This window comes from Nomascus leucogenys, chromosome 3, assembly GCF_006542625.1.
Source record: "Nomascus leucogenys isolate Asia chromosome 3, Asia_NLE_v1, whole genome shotgun sequence".
Lineage (NCBI taxonomy): Eukaryota > Metazoa > Chordata > Mammalia > Primates > Hylobatidae > Nomascus > Nomascus leucogenys.
The window spans coordinates 73,635,245-73,655,983 of NC_044383.1; the positions used below are offsets into that span (position 1 = coordinate 73,635,245).

General features: G+C 35.5%; 1 protein-coding gene across 1 annotated transcript in view; it reads left to right on the plus strand.

Annotated features, from left to right (window-relative positions):
- ZNF292 (zinc finger protein 292) overlaps positions 1-20,739 on the plus strand; it is a 107,274-nt gene that overhangs the window by 50,779 nt on the left and 35,756 nt on the right. Inside the window, exons 3-5 of the mRNA XM_030809453.1 lie at positions 10,446-10,600; positions 10,824-10,902; positions 13,131-13,266. Coding sequence (XP_030665313.1) covers positions 10,446-10,600; positions 10,824-10,902; positions 13,131-13,266 — 370 coding nt within the window. The remainder of the gene's footprint in view (positions 1-10,445; positions 10,601-10,823; positions 10,903-13,130; positions 13,267-20,739) is intronic.

The following is a 20,739-nucleotide window of genomic DNA, read 5'->3' on the forward strand; positions in this document are numbered from 1 at the left end:
TAACCTGGATTCAGTTTCTTAATAGGTAAAGGACTATTTTTTTTCTATTTCTTTGTGAGACCATTTTAGTAATGTTCTAACCATTCCCATTTTATTCAGATTTTTAAGTTATTTTCAGATAAGATGATTCTTACTCAATAATCTTATTTCAGATAAAATTTTTCAATATATTTTGATTTTAAGACATCTTTATTGCTCTTGTAGTTATGGTTCCTTTCTCATTTCCAATACTGTTGATTTGTGCCTTCTCTTTTTTTCTTGACCAGCTTTACCAGATGACTAGGTTTAGTTTTGTTGACCCTCTCTGTGTGTTTTCTTATTTTTTTCTTTTTTTAAACATCTTCACCACAATCTGTGTCTTTATTTTCTATGTCATTTATTTCTCATCTTAGTTTTATTACTTTTACGTTTTTATATTCTGAGTTTATCCTGTTCTTTGTCCAATTTAAGTTGGCTACTTAGGTATTTTCACCAAATTTTGCATAATAAACCACAAAAACCTTAGTAGCATTTAATGTAAGCATTATCGCTCACTCATCTGAGGTCTGGCCAAGTATCTGTTGATCTTGGCTGGACTGAGAGATATGTTTCAGATTGGCTGTTACCTGATACGGGTTGGACTCAACTGGAGCAACAGGATGACATCTACCCCTCATTACCCTGCTGGGAACAGCAAGCTAATCTAGACGTATCTTCTCATTGTGAGGGCAGAACCATAAGAGAAAACAAGATGCTTAAACTTACAGCTGTCCTACTGTCACTTCTGCCACATTCTCTTGGTCAGAACAAGTCACATGGGTTGGGAAAATATTTTCTACTATTATGATAAGTATTCCAAAGTCATGTGACAAAGGACAGGGAAACAAGGAGAGGTGAAGAATTCAATCTACCACAATTCCCACCCTCAGTAGTTTGCTTTTCCAAACTCTTCATAACAGAAAAGTTAAAAGAATAGTACCATGAATACCCACATAGCTTTCACCGAGATTCCCCCTTCATTCACATTTTGCCATATTTGCTTTATCTCACACTTTATTTTCTTTTCTGAATCCTTTAAGAGTTAGCCAGTATTATGACATTGCCCCCCCCCCATATACTTTAAGCGTTTATCTCCTAAGGCCAAATACATTTTTCTGTATACTCACAATATAGTCATCACACTCAGGAAATGTAATATTGACACATCACTATTATCTAATTGCAATATATATTTAAATTTCTCTATTTGTCCCAATAATATTCTCTTTGGCTATTCTTTATTTTCTCTTTTTTAAATGCAGCCAGTTTTGTTTTATTACAATATATGAATTCCTAACAATCACTTTGTCATGCAGAATTGCACATTAAAGATCACAGGGCTTATCGAAAAAGTGTACTTAAGACACACAGCATGCAAAAACGTCATCACACACAGAAGCTTATTGAAACAGTAGCGCAGTTTTATACCTATTAAGTAGTTAAGAAATACATAGGTAGTTTACCTTGAAAAAGATCTGAAGTTTCTTTGCAGAAGTGGGCACCAGAAGGAAAGTGGGTATCGAAAGGGATGTAGTTTGTGAGTTAATGTGAAATTAGCAGGAGGAGAGTTCTCTGAAATTGGATGGAAAGTTGTAACACGACGTGTGAATGGGTATCGCTAATAACACTCATGGTGAACTGAGGTAGCTGGTACATGTTTGATTTGCGTGCACATGTGCATTTTGCATATTCTAGCAGCTCAGTTCATCTGGGTACAGTTGTCTGCTTTCACCTAACGTTTCGCACCAAGAAGTAGTACATAAGCAAATGAGAAATTCTTGTTTTGCTAATGTTGTATCAGAACAAATGTGTATATATGTATTTTTTTTAAGCTGTAACAGAAGTGACAGTATAAACATTTGCATCTAAAACTGTCCCTCTTAAGATTGCTTTAGCTGCATCCTATGAATTTTGATAGGTTGTGTTTTTGCTGTAATTCAAGTCTAAGTATTCTCTGATTTCTATTATGGTTTCTTTTACCCCTGACTGAGAAGTACAGTTTAAAATTTCAAGTTTGTAGTTTTGTTAGGGTATTCTTTTGTTAAGTATTTAACTTTATTGCGTTTTATTCAAAAAATGTGGAAAACTGTGAAAAAAATTAAAAAATGTGAAACATATTCTTTATTTCATGTGACTGTCTATGTGGCCTAGTTTGTGTTCAGTTTTTGTAACTGTTTTACTTGTGTTTGTGAAGAATGTGCATTTTCTAGTTGGTGAGTCTAGTTTCTCCAGACGTAAATTATCGTATTTTTTTCTTAGCTCAATTTTCTGTGTGTTTATCGCCAATTCAATCCAAATTCTCCCTCAATTGTTTAAATCTCCTCTAAGCTTATTCAAGCACATTAGGTTATCTATCAATTTCATCTTGAAAAAATTTATCCAAAATCCATCTAATGTGCTGTAATTATTTTCCAGGCCTATTGCACAGCTATCTTCTTGGAATCTTACTTCGTTCATCTCTCTCATGTTAGAGCTCCCCTTTTTCTGTATATCATTCTGACTCCTTTACTGTTTTATTTTTCATTTTGGTGAAATTCTTTCTTCAATAACATCCTGAAAAAATGTGCCTAGAAGGTAAAAAAATTTTAGACCACGTATGTCAGAAAATGACTTTTCTATTTTAATAGTTATAATCATTGGATATAAATAGTTTCCCCATAGCTTTTAATGCAGTGCTTCATTTTCTTTTTGCTCCAGTGTTGCTGTTGAGAAGTCTGCTGCCTCCTCCCCCACCAGTCTTATTTTGATCCTCTCTTTGTTTTTGAGCTCTGAAATTTTATGAGAAAGTACTTTGGTACAGTTCTATTTTCAGTAATTGTGCTGGACATTCAGTGGGTCTTTTCATTCCTAAAATTCATGTTCTTAGGTTCTAGAAAGTTAATTTGAATTAAAAATTTTCTTTATTCCCCTCAATTTCTCTATTCTGACTTCCTGGAACTCCTGTTATTAATTATGGGACCTCTAGCATTACTCTTTAAATTTTAAAATCTTTTTTCTCCTATCCATGATTTTTATTAGTCTTTTTTTCTATAACTATTTCTTATAACATGGTGTTTTTGTTCATAGATGTAATATGTTTTCTCACATGTCGAAGAATATCACTGATAGTTTATTGAAATTTTACTTTCTCCCTGCATGGTTTCTCTTTATTCAAAGTTGCTTTTTTTTTCCCCCTTGTTTTGATTTCTCTCAACTTTAGAAGCTTTTTAAAAATGTCTCCTGGTCTTTAAATACCATATTTAGGGGCATACTGCTAAAAAGGTGATTGAGAGCTCCAAGTTCATGTATAACATTTGTTGTGATTTTCACAAATAAGGGGGTCTAGTTTGTTTCATTCCCTGATGAAGGCTTGGTGTCAGAATATTGGGTCTTTTCTTTTTGATTTCCCGGAAAAAGACTCAGCTAGGGACCTGAATGTTCAGGCAGTGAGTTGGAAAAAAGGGGCTTGCTGTCTATAAGGAGTATGTAAAGTTGACTTAGTGCCCTGAAAAGTAAGATACTTCTCGTTGACTGTGTCCAAACACCTCTTTTTAAACTTCTTTACTGAGGAAGAGTGGCAGTACCTCGCTTGGGTTTTCTAGCTGTGGAGAGTGAGAAGGAAATCAGGGAGGCTTAACTCCTAAAATAGACTTTTCAACCAGTTATCTCATTTCTAGCCCCACTTTCACCCCCCATTTTCAGAGGCATCTGGTGCTCCGTGTTCCTGAGCCCTTTGGTGATTATGCAGAGTTAGTGGGTTTTGTTTGTTTGTTTGTTTTTGTTGTTGTTTTTACCTAAAGCCTATTTAGGAGTCACTTTTCTTGGAGTGTCAGTCTTACATGTGCTTTCCAGCTTTTAAGATTTTATTTCTTTTTGTTCCATTCCCATGTTCCTATTCTTATGGATTTATGCCACTTAAAAATATTACTGTAGTTTCAGTGAGGTTTGAGGAGAGGAGAGTAAGATGCAAAATGAATGTGTCCAGTCTACCATTTCTATACAAAACCTTAAAATACATTTTAATAACTTAGAAATTTTAAAGAGTATTTCACATTCATCAAAGGCTCCTCGGGGTTTAAAAGGTCAAAACTGTAAGACATTATTTGCCACCTTTAAATCGTGTACAGTGGAGTTTTCCAAAGTTTACATGATGTGTCGTATTGCAGCAAATTAAGTGTATAAACCGATATGAGAAACCTGCTCTTTTCTCTTGTCAGGCATTGAAGAGATTTGAAAAATGTAAAACAATGCCTGTCTTTTCACTTTTTTCAGAAAATGCATTTTATTAAAAATATTTATAGTAATGTGATGGGTTTATTGTTATTTTAAACTTGTTTATAAGTAAGTAAAAGTCTCAGTTTTCATTTTGAATATGGTGAATGTCAGTAGTTGTAACTCACATAAACAACTCTTTGGGATCGTCAGTAATTTTTAAGAGAGTAAACAGTCATGAGATCAAAATGTTTGAGAACTTCTGTTCTAGAGAACCCTAGATGTAAATTGAAAGTGGAACATGAATGTAATAGTATAAACATAACCAACACTCCACTAGTCTTACCTTTACATAGGACAATAATGTAATTTAATCCCCATGTTTATTAAATATAACACCCCTGTGGTTTTATTTCTCTTTTATTTTCCCTCCTAGTAATCCTTAGGGCAACTAAAGGAGGCTATCAGAAGTTAATCTATACTCTTTCTCCCTAAAGCATGTATGTTCTCGACTCTGCTGATTTAAATAATGAGAAATAAACTTAAGAGCCAAATTGTTAAAGTGTGCATTTTTGTTCTCAAGGGGGTAAAAATTGGCTCTTAAAGAAAAAAGTTTTTTTTTAATTGTTTGTTACATGTAAACAGATACATAGTTTAATTTGTGGTATCAAAATTTCATTGAGGATGACGAACAATTAGGAAAAAAAGTCAAAAGTCTCCTTAAGAGGGGACAATAATGAAAAACACCGCGAGAAACACTGTGTTAGAGATCCTTTAACCTTTTACCTATTTCTTCTATCCTAGGCTTGCCCCAGAACACACACTATAGAGCAGATGCAGTAGCCACAAATAATCTAGTAGCTCCCTTAAAGAATGAGGTGAGGCAGACTGAGGCAGGCGGATCACGAGGTCAAGAGATTGAGACCTTCCTGGCTGACAAGGTGAAACCCCGCCTCTACTAAAAATACAAAAATTGGCCAGGCTGGTGGCGGGTGCCTGTAGTCCCAACTACACAGGAGGCTGAGGCAGGAAAATGGCGTGAACCTGGGAGGCGGAGCTTGCTGTGAGCCGAGATCATGCCACTGCATTCCAGCCTGGGGAGCAGAGCAAGACTCTGTCTCAAAAACAAACAAACAAACAAAGAATCAGGTGAGGTATGTAGCAACCACAGAGCCTGTGTCTGATCTCAGTGGGAGATCTTGGGTCATCACTCAGCCCTAGCTAGTTGCCATGCTGGGATGTGGACCCAAAGTTGCCAGTTTTTTTTGTTTTAAAAGAAAAGCCAGAAACCCAAGTTTTTATGTAAAATATATGACTTCTAAATATTAGAAACTAATTCAAATATTTTTTAAACAATGTGCACATCAAAACATCCATGAGCCACTAGTTTATGAACACACACACATACTCACTAGTGTAGTCCCTTCTGGTATGGTGGAGTGTGTCTTTAATATATGACTCCTTTCAGCATCTTCAACTCTGAATCATCTTGCTCCTCTTTGAATAACTTCAGTTGGTGGGCTACCATCTGTCTCAGGAGGCCAACTTGTTCTGTTTTTGGTTTACTCTAATGGTTTGGTAGTTCTGTCTTATAGGAAACAGCAAAGTGTCTCTTTTAAACTTCAACCTAGTGGTCCTGGTATGACCTGTGAGACACACAGAATAAAATTAACTCCTCTCTTACGTGACAAGCCTCTAGATTTGTGAATTTGGCTAATTTAATCTAAAATTTAATCCAAATTTTAAAAATTGGATTTACAAGTCAATTTTTATTTCTCCAGAAATGTATCACATAGTAGTTAAGAATGAACACTCTGAAGTCAGACTGAGGATTTGAATCCCTTCTCTGCCTTTTCCTAGCTCCGTGATCTTACGGCTTGTTATTTCACTACTTTTGGTTTGTTAATTTTTAATATAAGCATATTACTATAATTTACCTAATTACTGAATAGGTAGTACATGTAAAGCTGTTAGAACAACGCCTAGCACATGGTAAATATTCAGTAAATATTATTTAATATCCAGATTAAGCATCCCTAGTTCCATCAGTCATTCATCAAAAAACAGTTTTAAATTTTCTTACCATATTTTTCTTACAGGTTACTCATTAATGGAAGCAATATGGTGCATTGCAGGAAGACGTTTAGGTTTTGTTCCTTGTCTTTTCGCCTCTGTGCCATCTCCCCCCAACTCATCTTCAAACCAGATTACAGTGACTTTTATCTTTGTCTGTTCATATGTGTATAAATATGTGTATAGACAAATTCATTCATTCTTGAAGGGGTGTGGGAACAAAAACCATTGGTTTAATGGGGAAAAAAGTGTAGGATTTTGGTCAGATGCCAGTCGCAAGTACCAGGTCCCCAAGTCTGTCCAACTTGGCTACGTTAGGGGTTCTCACAACCCCTCCTCAGGGTCAGTAATTTGCCAGAATAACTCATAGAACTCAGGGAAATGCTATACTTACTATTACAAGGTATTATAAAGGATACAAATGAACAGCCAGATGAAGAAGTACCTAGGGTGAGATCTGAAAGGGTTCCAAGCACCAGAGCCTGTCTCTGTGGAGTTGGGATGTGCCACCTTCCCAGCACATGGATGTGTTTTCCAACTCAGAAGCTCTTAGAGTACTGTTGTTTAGGAGGTCTTGTGGAGTACATAGGCATGATTGATCAAACCCTTGGCCATTGGCGATTGGGTTCAATCTCTGTGCCCCTTTACCTCCTGCAAGACTAGGGGGTGGGGCTGCAAGTTCCATCTCTCTAATCATGGCATGGTCTTTCTAGTGACCAGTCCCTATCTTAAAGCTATCTAGAAGCTCCTCAGCCTAATGTTACCTCATTAACATGAAAAAGACACTTACGTAGATTTCATGGGTTTTAGGAGCTCTGTGCTAGGAACCTAGGACAAAGACCAGTTATTTTTATTATACCATACTTGTATGCCTGCCAATGGCACAAACTGAATTCAAAGACTGATCATGAATCTTAACATCCCTTTTGATTGAATTGTTGCATCATTGAATTCCAAATTTTCTTGTATAGTCTTTCCTAGTTCATGTTGGTTCAACCAGGAAATAATCCCAGGTTTTAATTGCTCTAATCAAAATCACCATGCAAGAGAATGTTTTCATTTCTAGCAGTCCATAGTTCTCTGTCATTGTCCTCTGAATGATCTAGCTGGTCAAAAGATTGGAGAGTATAACCATTTCAGATCCATAAGAAATATAAGTTCTTCTTTATTTGAGAGCTATTTAGAAGAAAGTTAAGAATTCTCCTGTGTAGGGGCCAAAAGAAAACTTCCCCTTCATCCTCTGAACGTTCATTGAAAATCAACTGACAAACAGCAGATTAATAGGAGAAATGGCATACAAATTTATTAATGAAAGGGAGGTAGGGAAATGTGGATGATTTTAGAGGAGGATTGTAAATTATTTTTCGGGGAATTCAATGGACTTTTCAAGTCCATACAGTGGCCTGCTACAAAGTCTATTGAGCCTGCTAAGCATTCAGTGGTTTGTGACAAAAGTCTGGCTAGATGTGTTGACAGACTTCTGTCTTCCTGCCCTATAAGTTCAGTTAATGAAAACTCAGGGAGGAGACTGTTAGAAATGCTTATTCCCGGTGCCACAAAGAAATTGCACTCAAACATAAATTTAATTTTCACAGAAAGGCAATTTTTACTTTCTGCAGAAAGGGTGCTCCTTGCAGATGGAACAATGGTGAGACCACACCTGGACAGGGGAGGGGAAGGAGTTCTTGTTCCTGACGCAGGTAGCCCCTACTGCTGTGTCGTTCCCGTATTGGCTAGAGTTGGCCCGCACAGTCTAAGCTAATTCCAACTGGCTATTTTAAAAAGAGCAGGGGGATTGAGCCAGAGTGGTAGGGTGAGTAGTTTGGCGGGAAGGATGGTTAGAAACAGGTAACTAAAGGTGACTTAGGTCAGAGCAGGTGACCAGAGGTGACTCAGGTAAAGCAGGTGACCGGGATGAGTCAGGATGGACCAGGTGACCAGGGAACAGATGTGAACTACTGATTAGGACTGGCGGGAAAGTTGTTTACTGAAGCTTAGAAGCAAGGGGGTGAAGAGAACCAGGAAGTTAAACTTTAAAATGGAGAATCAAAGAATAAGAGAGCTGAACATACTGACATACTGATTCTTTGAAGAGAAACTTGGGGTTCACTATATTTAACAGAATCAAAGGTAATTTTCTTCTTCTTTGGTGGGCCTGGACTTTAGACAGATAAGGAAACTTCACAGAACAACTTCATACTGTGTTTTGGGAGAAAGAGGATCAAGAGATGGGAAGAAACAGGGGAAGGTCAGAGAGACTCTGAGGCTTCTTCTTCAGCATGTCAAAGTGCCACAGTTTGGGGTATCAGTTTCTGAGCCCCAACACCTGCAAAAGTGAATCTCTGGATTGGGATTATATGTATAATAGTTACATGATTAGGCGAATAAAAGGCTTTAATTTCTGTGTTTACATGGAAGCTGAATCATCTTAGGTATAATGTAGGCAGCTTCATCTCATGTTCCATGTTGACCAGCTACAATGTCATTTGTTCATCATTATATTTAACAATGCCAAGAGGGTACAGAAACATGGATTCCCCTCTTCCCCAGCATCTCTATCCCTGCTTGGAACTTAAAAGATAGGAATAGCTTTACCTTTGGGTTTCATGTGGATTGAGCTGGGGAACTTATCTCTGGTTGTTTTATCCTCACATAGAATCTATTTTGTACCATGAAGGTTTGGGATATAATGGGATTGTGAGGTGAGGTGAAAGTGTGGATGAGAGCAAATTTGTTTCAGGGTTCATCTGGGAAAGATTGGGGTGTTTTTTCCTGGATAGCTGAGAAACAAGTTTTTCCACTTCAACTTTACTGAGAAATTTTGCTGTGGAGTTGGTTTTGGACCTAGTTGAGTATCCCCCGACACCCCATCCTACATCCTGCACTGTGGCTGCAGGTTTTCTGTCCTTCTGTCTCTAGCAATCAGTATTTGCCCTCACTTCTTAGGGGGAAAGGAAAGGAAAGGAAAGGATTAGTTGAGAGCCAAGGTCTGTGAATATATGGCTACTCAGTAGGTGAGTAGTTATTTTGTTGCCCTTTAGTTTACCAGCTTACTTTTTCTGTTGCTTTCGTCTAATCACTTACTAATTCTGTTAGTTGGAAGTCAGTAGAGAGGACAAGGTAGTAAGTGCCTTGGTAGCAGAATACAATCCCCCCCACCTCCTTCCCTCCCTCCAGTTTTTAAAAGTGCTTCTGTATGCCAGAGGATACAGGCCCTCAGGAAATTTTTTTTTCCTTCAATACCCTATTTTCTAGGAAAAGACACCTGAATTTCCATATGTTTGAGTAAATGAGTCTTAAACCCTGAAGTGTGGAGAGGAGCAATTGTGGCAGTCTTCTGTGTTATAAAAACATTTAATTAGAATCTCTCTTCATTTAGCGTAACTATAGAACCTTTTAGATAAGAGTCTTAACATGTGTGTTTCTGTATAACTTCTCTTTCCATTATCTCCCATCTCTTATTTAGTAAGATAAATAGCGTCTTTTAAAGTAATTCTGATGAGGTAAATTTAAAATATTTACTTAATTGAAAGATGAAAAATATTTTTAATTAAAAAAACACTGTTACAAAAATTACTTAACCTTATAATAATTATTTAATATCTTTAATGTTGATTTTATATGTTGAAAGTCTTTGGATGACTTTTTAATTGCTAGTGCTTGTCAAAAAATTATTTATTTGTATGTACTGTTTTGTTTTTTTTTATGGAGTGAAAAAGGACATGTCTTTGCTGACCATACATGATTCATTTTGTTGTTCAATACTGAATTTTCTGCTGCTTCTACGAGAAATAGAAAACAGATATTATTTCAAATTCTTCACTGCATGCCTGGTCAAGTATTACTTGCCCAGGTGTCTTTTTAAAATAACTTTTAAAACTTACCAGGGAATAGAGGAGATGACTCTTGCACTATTTAAAACTAGGCTTGATGAAATGATGCTGTTGCTGGATGAATTAATACTAATCTTTTCTCCTACAGAGAGCTGCCAAAAATATGACTATGACTTTATTTCATGTAATATTTTAATCAATATAAACTGCTTTGTTTTTATAAATAAAAATTTGTATTTTTCAAAATTTTTCAGGAAAAAACACAGCTGATGAGTCAATGTATATTTTGATTTACATTTTGAATACTTTTTATTATTCCTTCCAAAACAGACACTCCTAGAATATGCAGAGAAATGGAAAACTTCAGAAGATCCCTTACCTTTATTGGAGGTATACACAGTGGCTATCCAAAGTTATGTTAAAGCCCGACCTTATCTTACCTCTGAATGTGAAAATGTAGCCTTGGTTCTGGAACGCTTGGCATTGTGAGTAGACCTTTGAGTAAATAAACTAGATTTAGCTTTAAAAATACACACACACACACACACACACACACACACACACAAAACATTAAATCTGAAGTCTTATAGTTTAATTTTAAATAGATTAGTTATGGGGAGTCTACTTATGATACTAGAATTACTGGTTTTATAATTTCCTTTGAATTTTAATAATTATTCCTCTCCTTACCAACTTTTTGTTTTTTAGAAGCTGTGTTGAACTTTTACTGTGTCTGCCTGTTGAGTTATCAGATAAACAATGGGAACAATTTCAGACACTGGTGCAGGTGAGAATCTTTATCTTTAGATTTAATACAAGTATATCTTATGTCAGTTTTCCTTACTCTTAAAAAAATTATTCAGTTAAGCTTTAAGACATCTCAGTAATGACATACATTAATTACTGATCTTATTGACACTAGTGTCTTACATATAGTAGATCTCAACAAATGTTTGCTAAATGTGTATATACATTTAGATAGATTGAATAATCTTTATGATCAGATAATTAGGGCTTTGTAAGAGCAGCAAGGGAACACAAAAGAAAGTGCCCTCATTTGTATTTAGAAACAGTTAAACTGGTTTCTGAAAGTCTTCAATGTGCTTTATAAGAATTTCACATATATCATTTAATCCTCATGAAACTTTGTGTGGGTAGGTATATTTTCCCCATTTTAAAGGTGAGGAAACTGAGGCTCACGCTCCAAAATAATTATATGCCCAAACTTGACTAGCTAATATCACATAGTAGTTAATTCGAACTAAAGTTCTTTATTCCAAAGCCCGTGCCTTTTCTTTTGTCTGAAAACACATGCCTTGTCTATTTTATTTAGTGTTATTCTGCTTATATGAGGTACTACACAATTTAGCAGTTAGTTGTCTTGAAGTTTTTTCAAGAATGTTAAATTTTGTTTCAAGCACTAGAGCTGGATGTATTATGGCTTCAACTAAATTTTGATTAATTGGTTAGTTAAAAAGAATGCTCCTGCCAGCTAGTTTCAAAGCTGTAGTTCTCTTTCTCTCCATTTCTCTATCCAGAGTTCTTAAAATATCTTTAGGCCTTAAGATTTTCTGTAAGAAATATATTAAGGAGGTATAGCCTTAAATTTTAGAAGCATGTAAAATAAGCTATAGTTAGGCAGAGAAATAAACTTTCCTATTTTAATATTAAACATTAAAATCTACATCAAGTGCAACAGGCCCTTGAAGGTGGAATTCATATCTTATTTAACATCATAGGATTCTGCATAATGTCTTACACGTAACAGATGCTTAATAACTGTTTGTTGAAATGAAAGTGTCTTGTCCTGTTTGTCACATTGCAACTAACTTTTTGATCATGCATATTCTACTTCAGATATCCGTAACTTGTATCTTAGGGTTTTTTTCCAGAAAGTATTTTTAGGTAAATTACTTTGAAACTTCCTATTGCTTGCCATTCAGATACACCCTACCACAGAATTAATATGCATAACCAGAATTCCAAATGCTACTGATTTTGATTGCCAACGTAAGACAAAATTTTACACTTTCCTTTTTGAAACAAAAGGACTAGTTAATACCTTTTTAGATGGATTATGAAGGAAATAACTCTTTACATCCCTCTACATTCAGTTACTTAAAGAAAACTTAGTAAAGCACCTGAACTTTGTTGGAATGGGAATATTTGGATGGCTTTGAGGATTAGACTTTTTGTTTGAACATAGCATGCAGCTTGTAAGAGTTTCTACAACACTTTGCTCCCATTTCTGAGCTTCCTCAAGGTTAGTTTATGCCTGTTTAACAGCATTTATTTCCCCTGTGTTTTAACTATTTAAACATTTCTTTACCCCACTAGAGGATAAGCCCCATAAAGCCAGGGACTAGTTGCTCTTCTCTAGAACTTTGTTCATAGAAATTCTCAATAAACAGTTTCTGAACTGAATAAAAACTATTGGTCTTTTGTGGACTGAAGACTATGCCCATTTCATGAACACTTGGAAACAACTAGCAGGCAACGTTCATCATCAGCTTTAATGTGAAATTGCCAGAACTATACAATGAGTAAATGAAAAAATCATACATTTGGTTATTTTCTTTTCGTAATTCCCTTTTATTGGAATATGCATAAGTTGTCACTTAGTTCGTTATGCAAATCTTTTTATTAATGGTAGATTTGGGGGAAAACTTTTTTAAACACAGAGGATATAAAATGTGTAAGGTCTTTTATGCGTATGGATATTCTGATTGCTTTCTTGAGGAATAACTTTACTCCTGGCTTAGATTTTGGGGAAGAAAAAATACAGACTTACTTCTGTAAATACATTATATTTATTTAAGATTTGTAAATGATTTATTTCTTATCCTTGAAATTCATCTTTAAATATTAGAAGTAAAGGAATTGAGTACTTTGTAATGTGATGTGAAATTTTTAAGATGAAAGTCTTTTCAGAAGTTTAGTGTTATATTTAAAGCCTGATAAGCTTGCTTTTAAAAATCTGTTGTAATTCTTTGGATGTTTATTTAATATTTATAGGTAGCTCATGAAAAGCTGATGGAGAATGGCAGCTGTGAATTGCATTTTTTAGCTACTCTAGCTCAAGAGACTGGGGTGTGGAAAAACCCGGTACTGTGCACTATTCTTTCCCAGGAACCATTGGATAAGGATAAAGGTAAATTTTCGAGAGAGAGAGAAAAAAAGAATAATTAGACTAGAAAAAATAAGTGTTAAAGTTGTTTTGATACAATTTATCTCAAGATATTCCAAAGAAGGACCATTTAATTAAATATCCTCTGAGGTGTGCTTGAGGCCCTGCACCTTTATTTTATTTTGGGGAAGATGTATTTATATGATTATAGAATCATAGATTAACAGATAAACTAGAATTTTTTCCCAACATCTTTTTAATAGAGGAATTCCTTCTGTAACTTCTGACAGGTGGCAATCCAGTTTATATTTGATAATTTATTTGATAGTTGGGAGAAACAGAAATAGGGTGCTGAAATGCTCTTCCTCAAAATAAGATAAGAAATCAGTGCTAGAACTCTCTAAGTCTTTTGTCTCTAAGATTAATATGCTTTCTCAGTTTATTGCTCAGTCTTATTGTATCCCCTGCGTTTTTCTTATATGAGCTCAGCCTGGTATCCTATTGAAAGTAGATGGCTAAATTACTTATATGTATAACACTTAATGTTTTTTAGAGTTTAAAATTTTATAGACCCTGAAGAAAAGTGCAGTTGTCTTCTAGATACTTTTCTTGAGATTATTTAGGAAAATGTGCCCAAATATCACCCTAAGCTTTCCCAAGGTATTTAACTGAAGAAGTAAATTTTTTAAAGAAATTGTAATTTATCTAATGGAAAAGCATATATTTACCACTGTAAGCTTCTTCCGTCATTTATTGCTGCTTTTCTTGATGATCAGTGGCAAATTCTAGGAAATTTTGCTATATGATAGCAAGTTATGAAGGCCATGAGAAGGGAGTGTTAAGTCTATTGCTTGTGAGCTCTTCTGGTACTTTGATATTTACCCAAAGCCTTCCCAGCCAATCTTCAAACTTCTCTTTAGGTTGGTTATTCCTACTTGATTTCTGTCTTCACCATTTTCTCCATGCTTTCTTGATCGTTCTAGCAGTGTACTTGTTTCTTAGTTTTCACAAGAGGTTTATTTTTAGTATCCCCTACCTTCATGGATATCCAAAAATTAGCTACAGTGTTCTCGAGACCTTGGAAGGAGATCCTTTCATTACTTAAAATAATGGTAGTAATTTATTTATTTATTTACTTATTTATTGAGACAGGGTCTTGCTCTGTGGCCCAGGCTAGAGTGCAGTGGTGCAGTCATGGCTCACCGCAGCCTCACTTCCAGATTCAAGTGATCCTCTCAGCCTCCTGAGTAGCTGGGACTGCAGACACATGCCACCACACTCAGCTAATTTTTGTATTTTTATTTTTTGTAGAGACAGGGTCTCCCTGTGTTACCCAGGCTGGTCTCGAACTCCTGGGCTCAAGCCATCCTCCCACCTCAGCCTTTCAAAGTGTTAGGATTACAGGCGTCACTGACCACACCCAGCCTAACAATAAATTTAAAAGTTGAGAATCTTAGATTTCTTTTTTTGCCTTGCCATATTAACTTTATTCCCAATAGATTAATACCAGTATGCTTTACTTCTAGCACCAAATTATACTTTCTGATCTTCTCAGCTTTTAGAAATATTAGATGTGATATATTAGTAATAATATCAAATTACGAGTTCCTCACAGTTTGGAAAGTGCTTTTATATGCATGGTTTTATTTAACCATCATAGTGAATGCTGTGATAAAGATAGGATCTTTGTTGTCCCTATTTTTCAGATGAGAAAATAGAGGCTCAGAGTAGATGAGTATTTTTTTCTTACCACATTACCAGTGATGAGAGGCAGAGCCAGGAATTAAAATCAGACCTCAGCCTCTCCCTATTATGCCCTGTTGCATCTAGCCTAATAAAATAGAATTGTACCTACTCTAAATAAAGGAGTAACTCCTTGTCCCATTGTCAATTTCTGAACAGCATTTTGCCAAATTCACATATTATGCTAAAGCAGGAAAAAGGAACCTTTATCCTAGCAGAGATTTCAGCTTTATTTGAACATATAATGTGCTTGATTTCTTTACTTGTTTGAACGTGCCTAATATTGTTATCTGTTAACCAATGTCTCTGCCCATCTCTGTGCTGCTTTATTTCTTGACCTTTATCTGTCATAGCCACTGGAATAATTAGGACTATGCAGCCAGGAGGAGTTTTCTGCAAATTAGATGGATTGTAGGTAGCCAAACTAATACAATACAACTCATGAAAAAACCAGAGAGATGTTACATGATTGAGAGATTTGCAGCCATAATCTAGCCTGCCGTAAGTTTGAAGAGAAGAATAAGAGCCCAGAAAAAGAGTATACCTCTATAGGTTATACTCATTCATTTGTTTATAGTGAAGCCTTTGAAGTTTTGATGTAGTATTTGAACAGTGAATAGTCTGATTAATTCTGAGTTATTTTAGTTTATTTTTTTCAACTGACTGATTTTGGACCTACTAAAGCCCAGCTCAACCAAGAAATACTCTTTGATTTGGGAGAGTGAGGGTGGACAGGACTCAAAGATACTGGTTTCACGTCAACATTTGAGTATCCTAGAGTGAGGTAGCTCTAATAACTAAACCAATACAAGTCAAGTAGATGGTTTTGAATATCAAAGGAACTTTAGGCATACTTAAATATTACTTATGCCTCTCTTTAGTCATAATCTTGGGATTAGAAAGGTACTTAATGCTCAATTATTTGTTACTCAATTTTAATTCCCCTCTAAAACATCACTGATAAATTAGCTTTTGCTCAAACACTTCTACAGTATGGTACTTATGTAGTTCAGTCTGTTCTTAGCATGTGATTAGAAAATCTTCATTGTGAAAATTGTGAAAACTAATTTTTGGAGTTTCCATCTTTTGGATCTGGTGCTGCCTCTAAGGCCATAGTAAAGTATAAATCTCTCTTTCACTTGGTAGCAATTGAGATTTTTAAAGATTGCCATCATGTCTACACTTAGTCTTCTTTTCTTTAATTTTTAAATTTTGTGGATGTATAGCAGGTGTATATATTTATGGGAGTCTTCTTTTGTAGACTAAAAACCTTAATGTGGCATGATTATAAATCTACAATCGTGATTCTTCTTTTTTGAGTGCATTTTATGTTTTTGTAGTTCTCTTAAATGTGTAAATCTCAGCACTTCATCTGTACTCTAAATATGATCTGGCCAGTTTTGAGGTCAGAGTATCCTCTTTCTCTTCATGCTAACCATTTATACTTAAGTTAGTGTGATGTAAGATGACATTACATTTTTGGGCAGCCATGTAATTCTCACAACTCAATGAGGTTACTAAAATCATTTAAAATTTTTTAAAAATAAATGCTTTTAATTATGTCTTCTCAATCTACGTTCGTGTTCTTTTTCTTTTGGTATACAAGTGTATTACCTTTTTCTTCCTGTGTAATTTTACCGTATTAGATCCATTCTGTCTCCCCGACTTGTCAAGATTCTTTTTAATCTTGATTTTGTTATTCAAGGATTTTGTCCTTCCCAATTTCCTCTCATTTTGCAGACTTCATTTTCATATACCATATTGGCATCCAGGTTCTTCATCATAACCATAAAAAGATCATGTCCAGAAATCAAGTTTCTGGGATACTTAAAAAAATCTTTCTGCTTGCCTTTAGTTCTTACATCCATATCCGTTGATGATTATTGTTTTATCAAATACACCTATTTTCCCATAATGCTGGCCCATGGTTCTCCTTTTCTGTCTAAAGGATTTGGTGAAAGACCATAACAAGTGTTTGTGGCTGTGAAAAACTGGCTGTGACAGTTTTTCAGACTTTCCTTATTTTTGACAAATGTTTGGCTAAAGTTCTCTTACGTAAGATTATTCAGTACTGAGGTTAGTCTGACCCAATTTATTTTTTACATAAAATTTTTTATTTTAGAATAGTTTTAAATTTATAGAAAAATTGTAAAGAGTTTCCATATACCTTACACCCAGTTTTCACTCTAATATCTTACATTAGTTTGGTACATTTGTCACAATTAATAAGCTAATATTTATACTTTGTTATTAATTAGTCCATACTTTATTCACATTTCCTTAGTTTTTACCTAATGTCCTTTTTCTATTCCAGGATCCCATCCAGGATACCACATTACATTTAGTCGTCATGTCTCCTTAGGCTCCTCTTGGCTGTGACAGTTTTTCAGACTTTCCTTGTTTTTGATGACCTTGACAGTTTTGAGGAGTACTGGTCAGGTATTTTGTAGAGTGTCCCTCAATTGAGATTTGTCTGATATTGTTTTCGTGATTAGACTGGGGTTATGGGTTTTGAGGAGGAAGACCAGAAAGGTAAAGTACCATTGCCATCACATTATATAAAGGGTATCTATTGTCAACATGACTTATCACTGTTTTGAGGTTTTTTGGGTTTTTTGTGTGTTGTTTTTTGAGAAAAGGTCTTACTTGAGAAAATAATAATCTCTCAGGCTGGAGTGCAGTGGCACAATCCCAGCTCACTGCAACCTCCAACTCCTGGGTTCAAGCGATTCTCCCAACTCAGCCTCCCGAGTAGCTGGGACCGCAGGTGTGTGCCACCATGCCTGGCTAAACTTCTTTGTATTTTTTGGTAGAGTTGGGGTTTCACCTTGTTGGCCAAGCTGGTCTCGAGTCCCTGACCCCAAGTGATCCACCTGCCTCGGCCTCCCAAAATGCTGGGATTACAGGCATGAGCCACTACACCCAGCTGACTTACCACTGTTGATGTGAACCTAGACCACCTAGCTGTGGCAGCGTGTGTCAGGTTTCTCCACTGTGAAGTTACTCTTTTCTCCCTTTCCATGCTATATTCTTTAGAATGAAAATACTATGTGCAGCCCATACTTGAAGTGGGAAGTTATGCTCCACCTCCTTGAGGAGGCAGTATTTACATGTTATCTGGAATTTTACACAGGAGATTTGTCTCCTCCCTATTTATTTTTTCAATCAGTCATTTATATTAGTATGGCCTTATATATATTTATTTTATACTTTGGTCATAATCTGATACTACTTTATTTTGTTGCTCAGTTTCTTCCAGCTTTGGCATGGGAGCTCTTTGACTCTTGTGTCCCTAGTCAGTGGGTTTTGTTTTTTGTGTGATTACTTCCTTGCTTTCTGGCACTGTAATATGCTCCAGGCTCATCTGGCGTATTTCCTGCCTGAGTCCTGGAATCAACTGTTTCTCTAGGGAGGACTTGTTCCTTTTATTGGAGAATGGTATTAGAAACGAAGATCTATGTTAAACTAAGTATGAATTCTTACTGATGTCTCCAAGTCTAATTCATTAACACAAAGATCATTGTAGCCTCCTTCCCTTGCTTATCTGTGACCTCCCACTTCAACAAAATGTCATATAATTGGAATCATATAGTATGTAGCCTTTCAGACTAGATTCTTCCACCATTGGCCATCCATTTACTTAATCCTAGTATACCCCTATGGGAAAAAACTTTATTAATTACAGTACAGTGCTTTTGTACAGTTCTTTTTTACTTTATTCTTACATTCTCCACTCATTTCCAAAGTTACTTAGGTGAGCATCTTATTTCTCCATTCCTTTCAGTGAGGTTCTTTTCGTACATTTGTAATACAGTTATTTTGTTGTATTCTTTATTCCACCTTGGGCTTCCTGAACCTCTTAAATAACTTTTTTTCAATTTGCATACCTTAAGATTCCCTCTGTGTGTTGTATAGTTTACAGATTTTGACAAATGAAAATAATGTCATGTGTCCACCATTACAGTAGTGTACATAGTAGTTTCACTCCCTAAAAAAAAAAAAAATCAACTGTGTTTCACCTATCCAGCCTTATCCCAAACACCTGACAACTACTGATCTATTTGCCATCTCTATAGTTTTGCCTTTTTCGGGATGTCATGTAATTAAAGCTTTTCATTCAAGCTTCTTTCACATAGCATTGTATATTTAACATTCATCCAGGGCTTTACGTGTCTGTTAAACCAATGAGCTATTAGCTCATTCCTTTTTATCACTAAATAATATTCCATTATATGGCTGTACGACAGTATCCATTCACCTGTTAAAGGTGAATGGCTAAACGAACTGTGGTACAGCCATGTAATGGATGCTAGTTTTTGATGTATGTGCTGCCAGTTTTTGGTGATTTGAATAAAGCCGTTATAAACATTTGCATGCAGGTTTTTGTGTGGATGTCAGTTTTCAGATCAGTTGGGTGAAAATACGTAGGAGTATGATGGCTGTGTCATATGGTAAGAATGTGTTTAGCTTTGAAAAAAAAACTGTCTTCTAAAGTGCCTGTACCATTTTGTATTCTCATCAGCAATGAATAATTCCTTTTGCCCCATACCCTTATCAGCAATTGGTATTGTCTGTTTTTGGAATTTTAGCCATTCTAATAGGCATGTAGTGATATCACATTGTTATTTTAATTTGCATTTCTGTAATGACAAATGATTCTGAACATCTTTTCATATGCATATTTGCCATCTGTATATCTTGGGTGAGGCATCTGTTCAGATCTCTTGCCTTTTTCTTAATTGGGTTGTTTGTTTTCTTATTGTTGAGTTTTAACAGTTCTTTGTATATTTTGGGTACAAGTTCTTTTTCAGATACGTGTTTTGCAAATCTTTTCTTTCTCTCTTGTGAAAGAATCCTCTTGTGGCTTGTCCTTTCTCTTAAGAGCAACTTACAGAGCAGAAGTTTTACATTTTCATAAAGTCCAACTTCCCAGTTTTTTCTTCCATGGATCGTGCTTTTGGTATTTTATCTAAAATCTCATCGCCAAATCCAAGGCCATATAGATTTTTCTATGATCTTTTCTAGAAATTTTATAGTTTCGCATTTTACATACGGGTATAGGATCCATTTTGAGATTAATTTCTGTGAAAAGTGTAACTTAATTTATGTTTAGTGAATTCATCTTGGCTCTTACTAGTCTCACTTCTTTTTCTGAACAATCACAACCCATCTTTTTTAATATAATTAATTTTTAAACTCTTATTCAGGATTACATCTGTTGCCGTTTCTACAGTTTAGCAAGGAGTACCATCAGCCCTGTTTTGAAAATTACATTTTGCCATCTGTTTTCACTTATTCTATGGTTTGTTCTACTCTTAAATCTTAAGCTTATCAAAGAAATAGAGTAGTAAGAGTAGAAGAAATATACTTTTCTCTGCTATCATAAATAGTACATAATCAAACCCAAGTAGCAGACTTTCCCAAGAAGGTCTCACCATGCTCAGTTTTATTGTTCTCAGCATTTTTGGTGAGTTAGGTGTCATCTTGGGTTTTACTTTTATTAACATTTTGCATAGGTTGTTAGCACCAGGTGTCTGACACTCATGGTGGTGCATCCTTGGTCTTAAACCTGTTTTTCCTTCTTTTGTATGTATTATTTTAAACTCTCAGCTCTAAGACAACTCCCTATTATAGTCACACTGAATTTTTTAGGCACTTTCCCTCTACTTCTATATTGGGTTAATTTGCAGTTGCATAAATTGCATTTTTGTCAGCTTGGCAGTCCTTTCTTGCATCTTGAGCACTGCAGTTCTC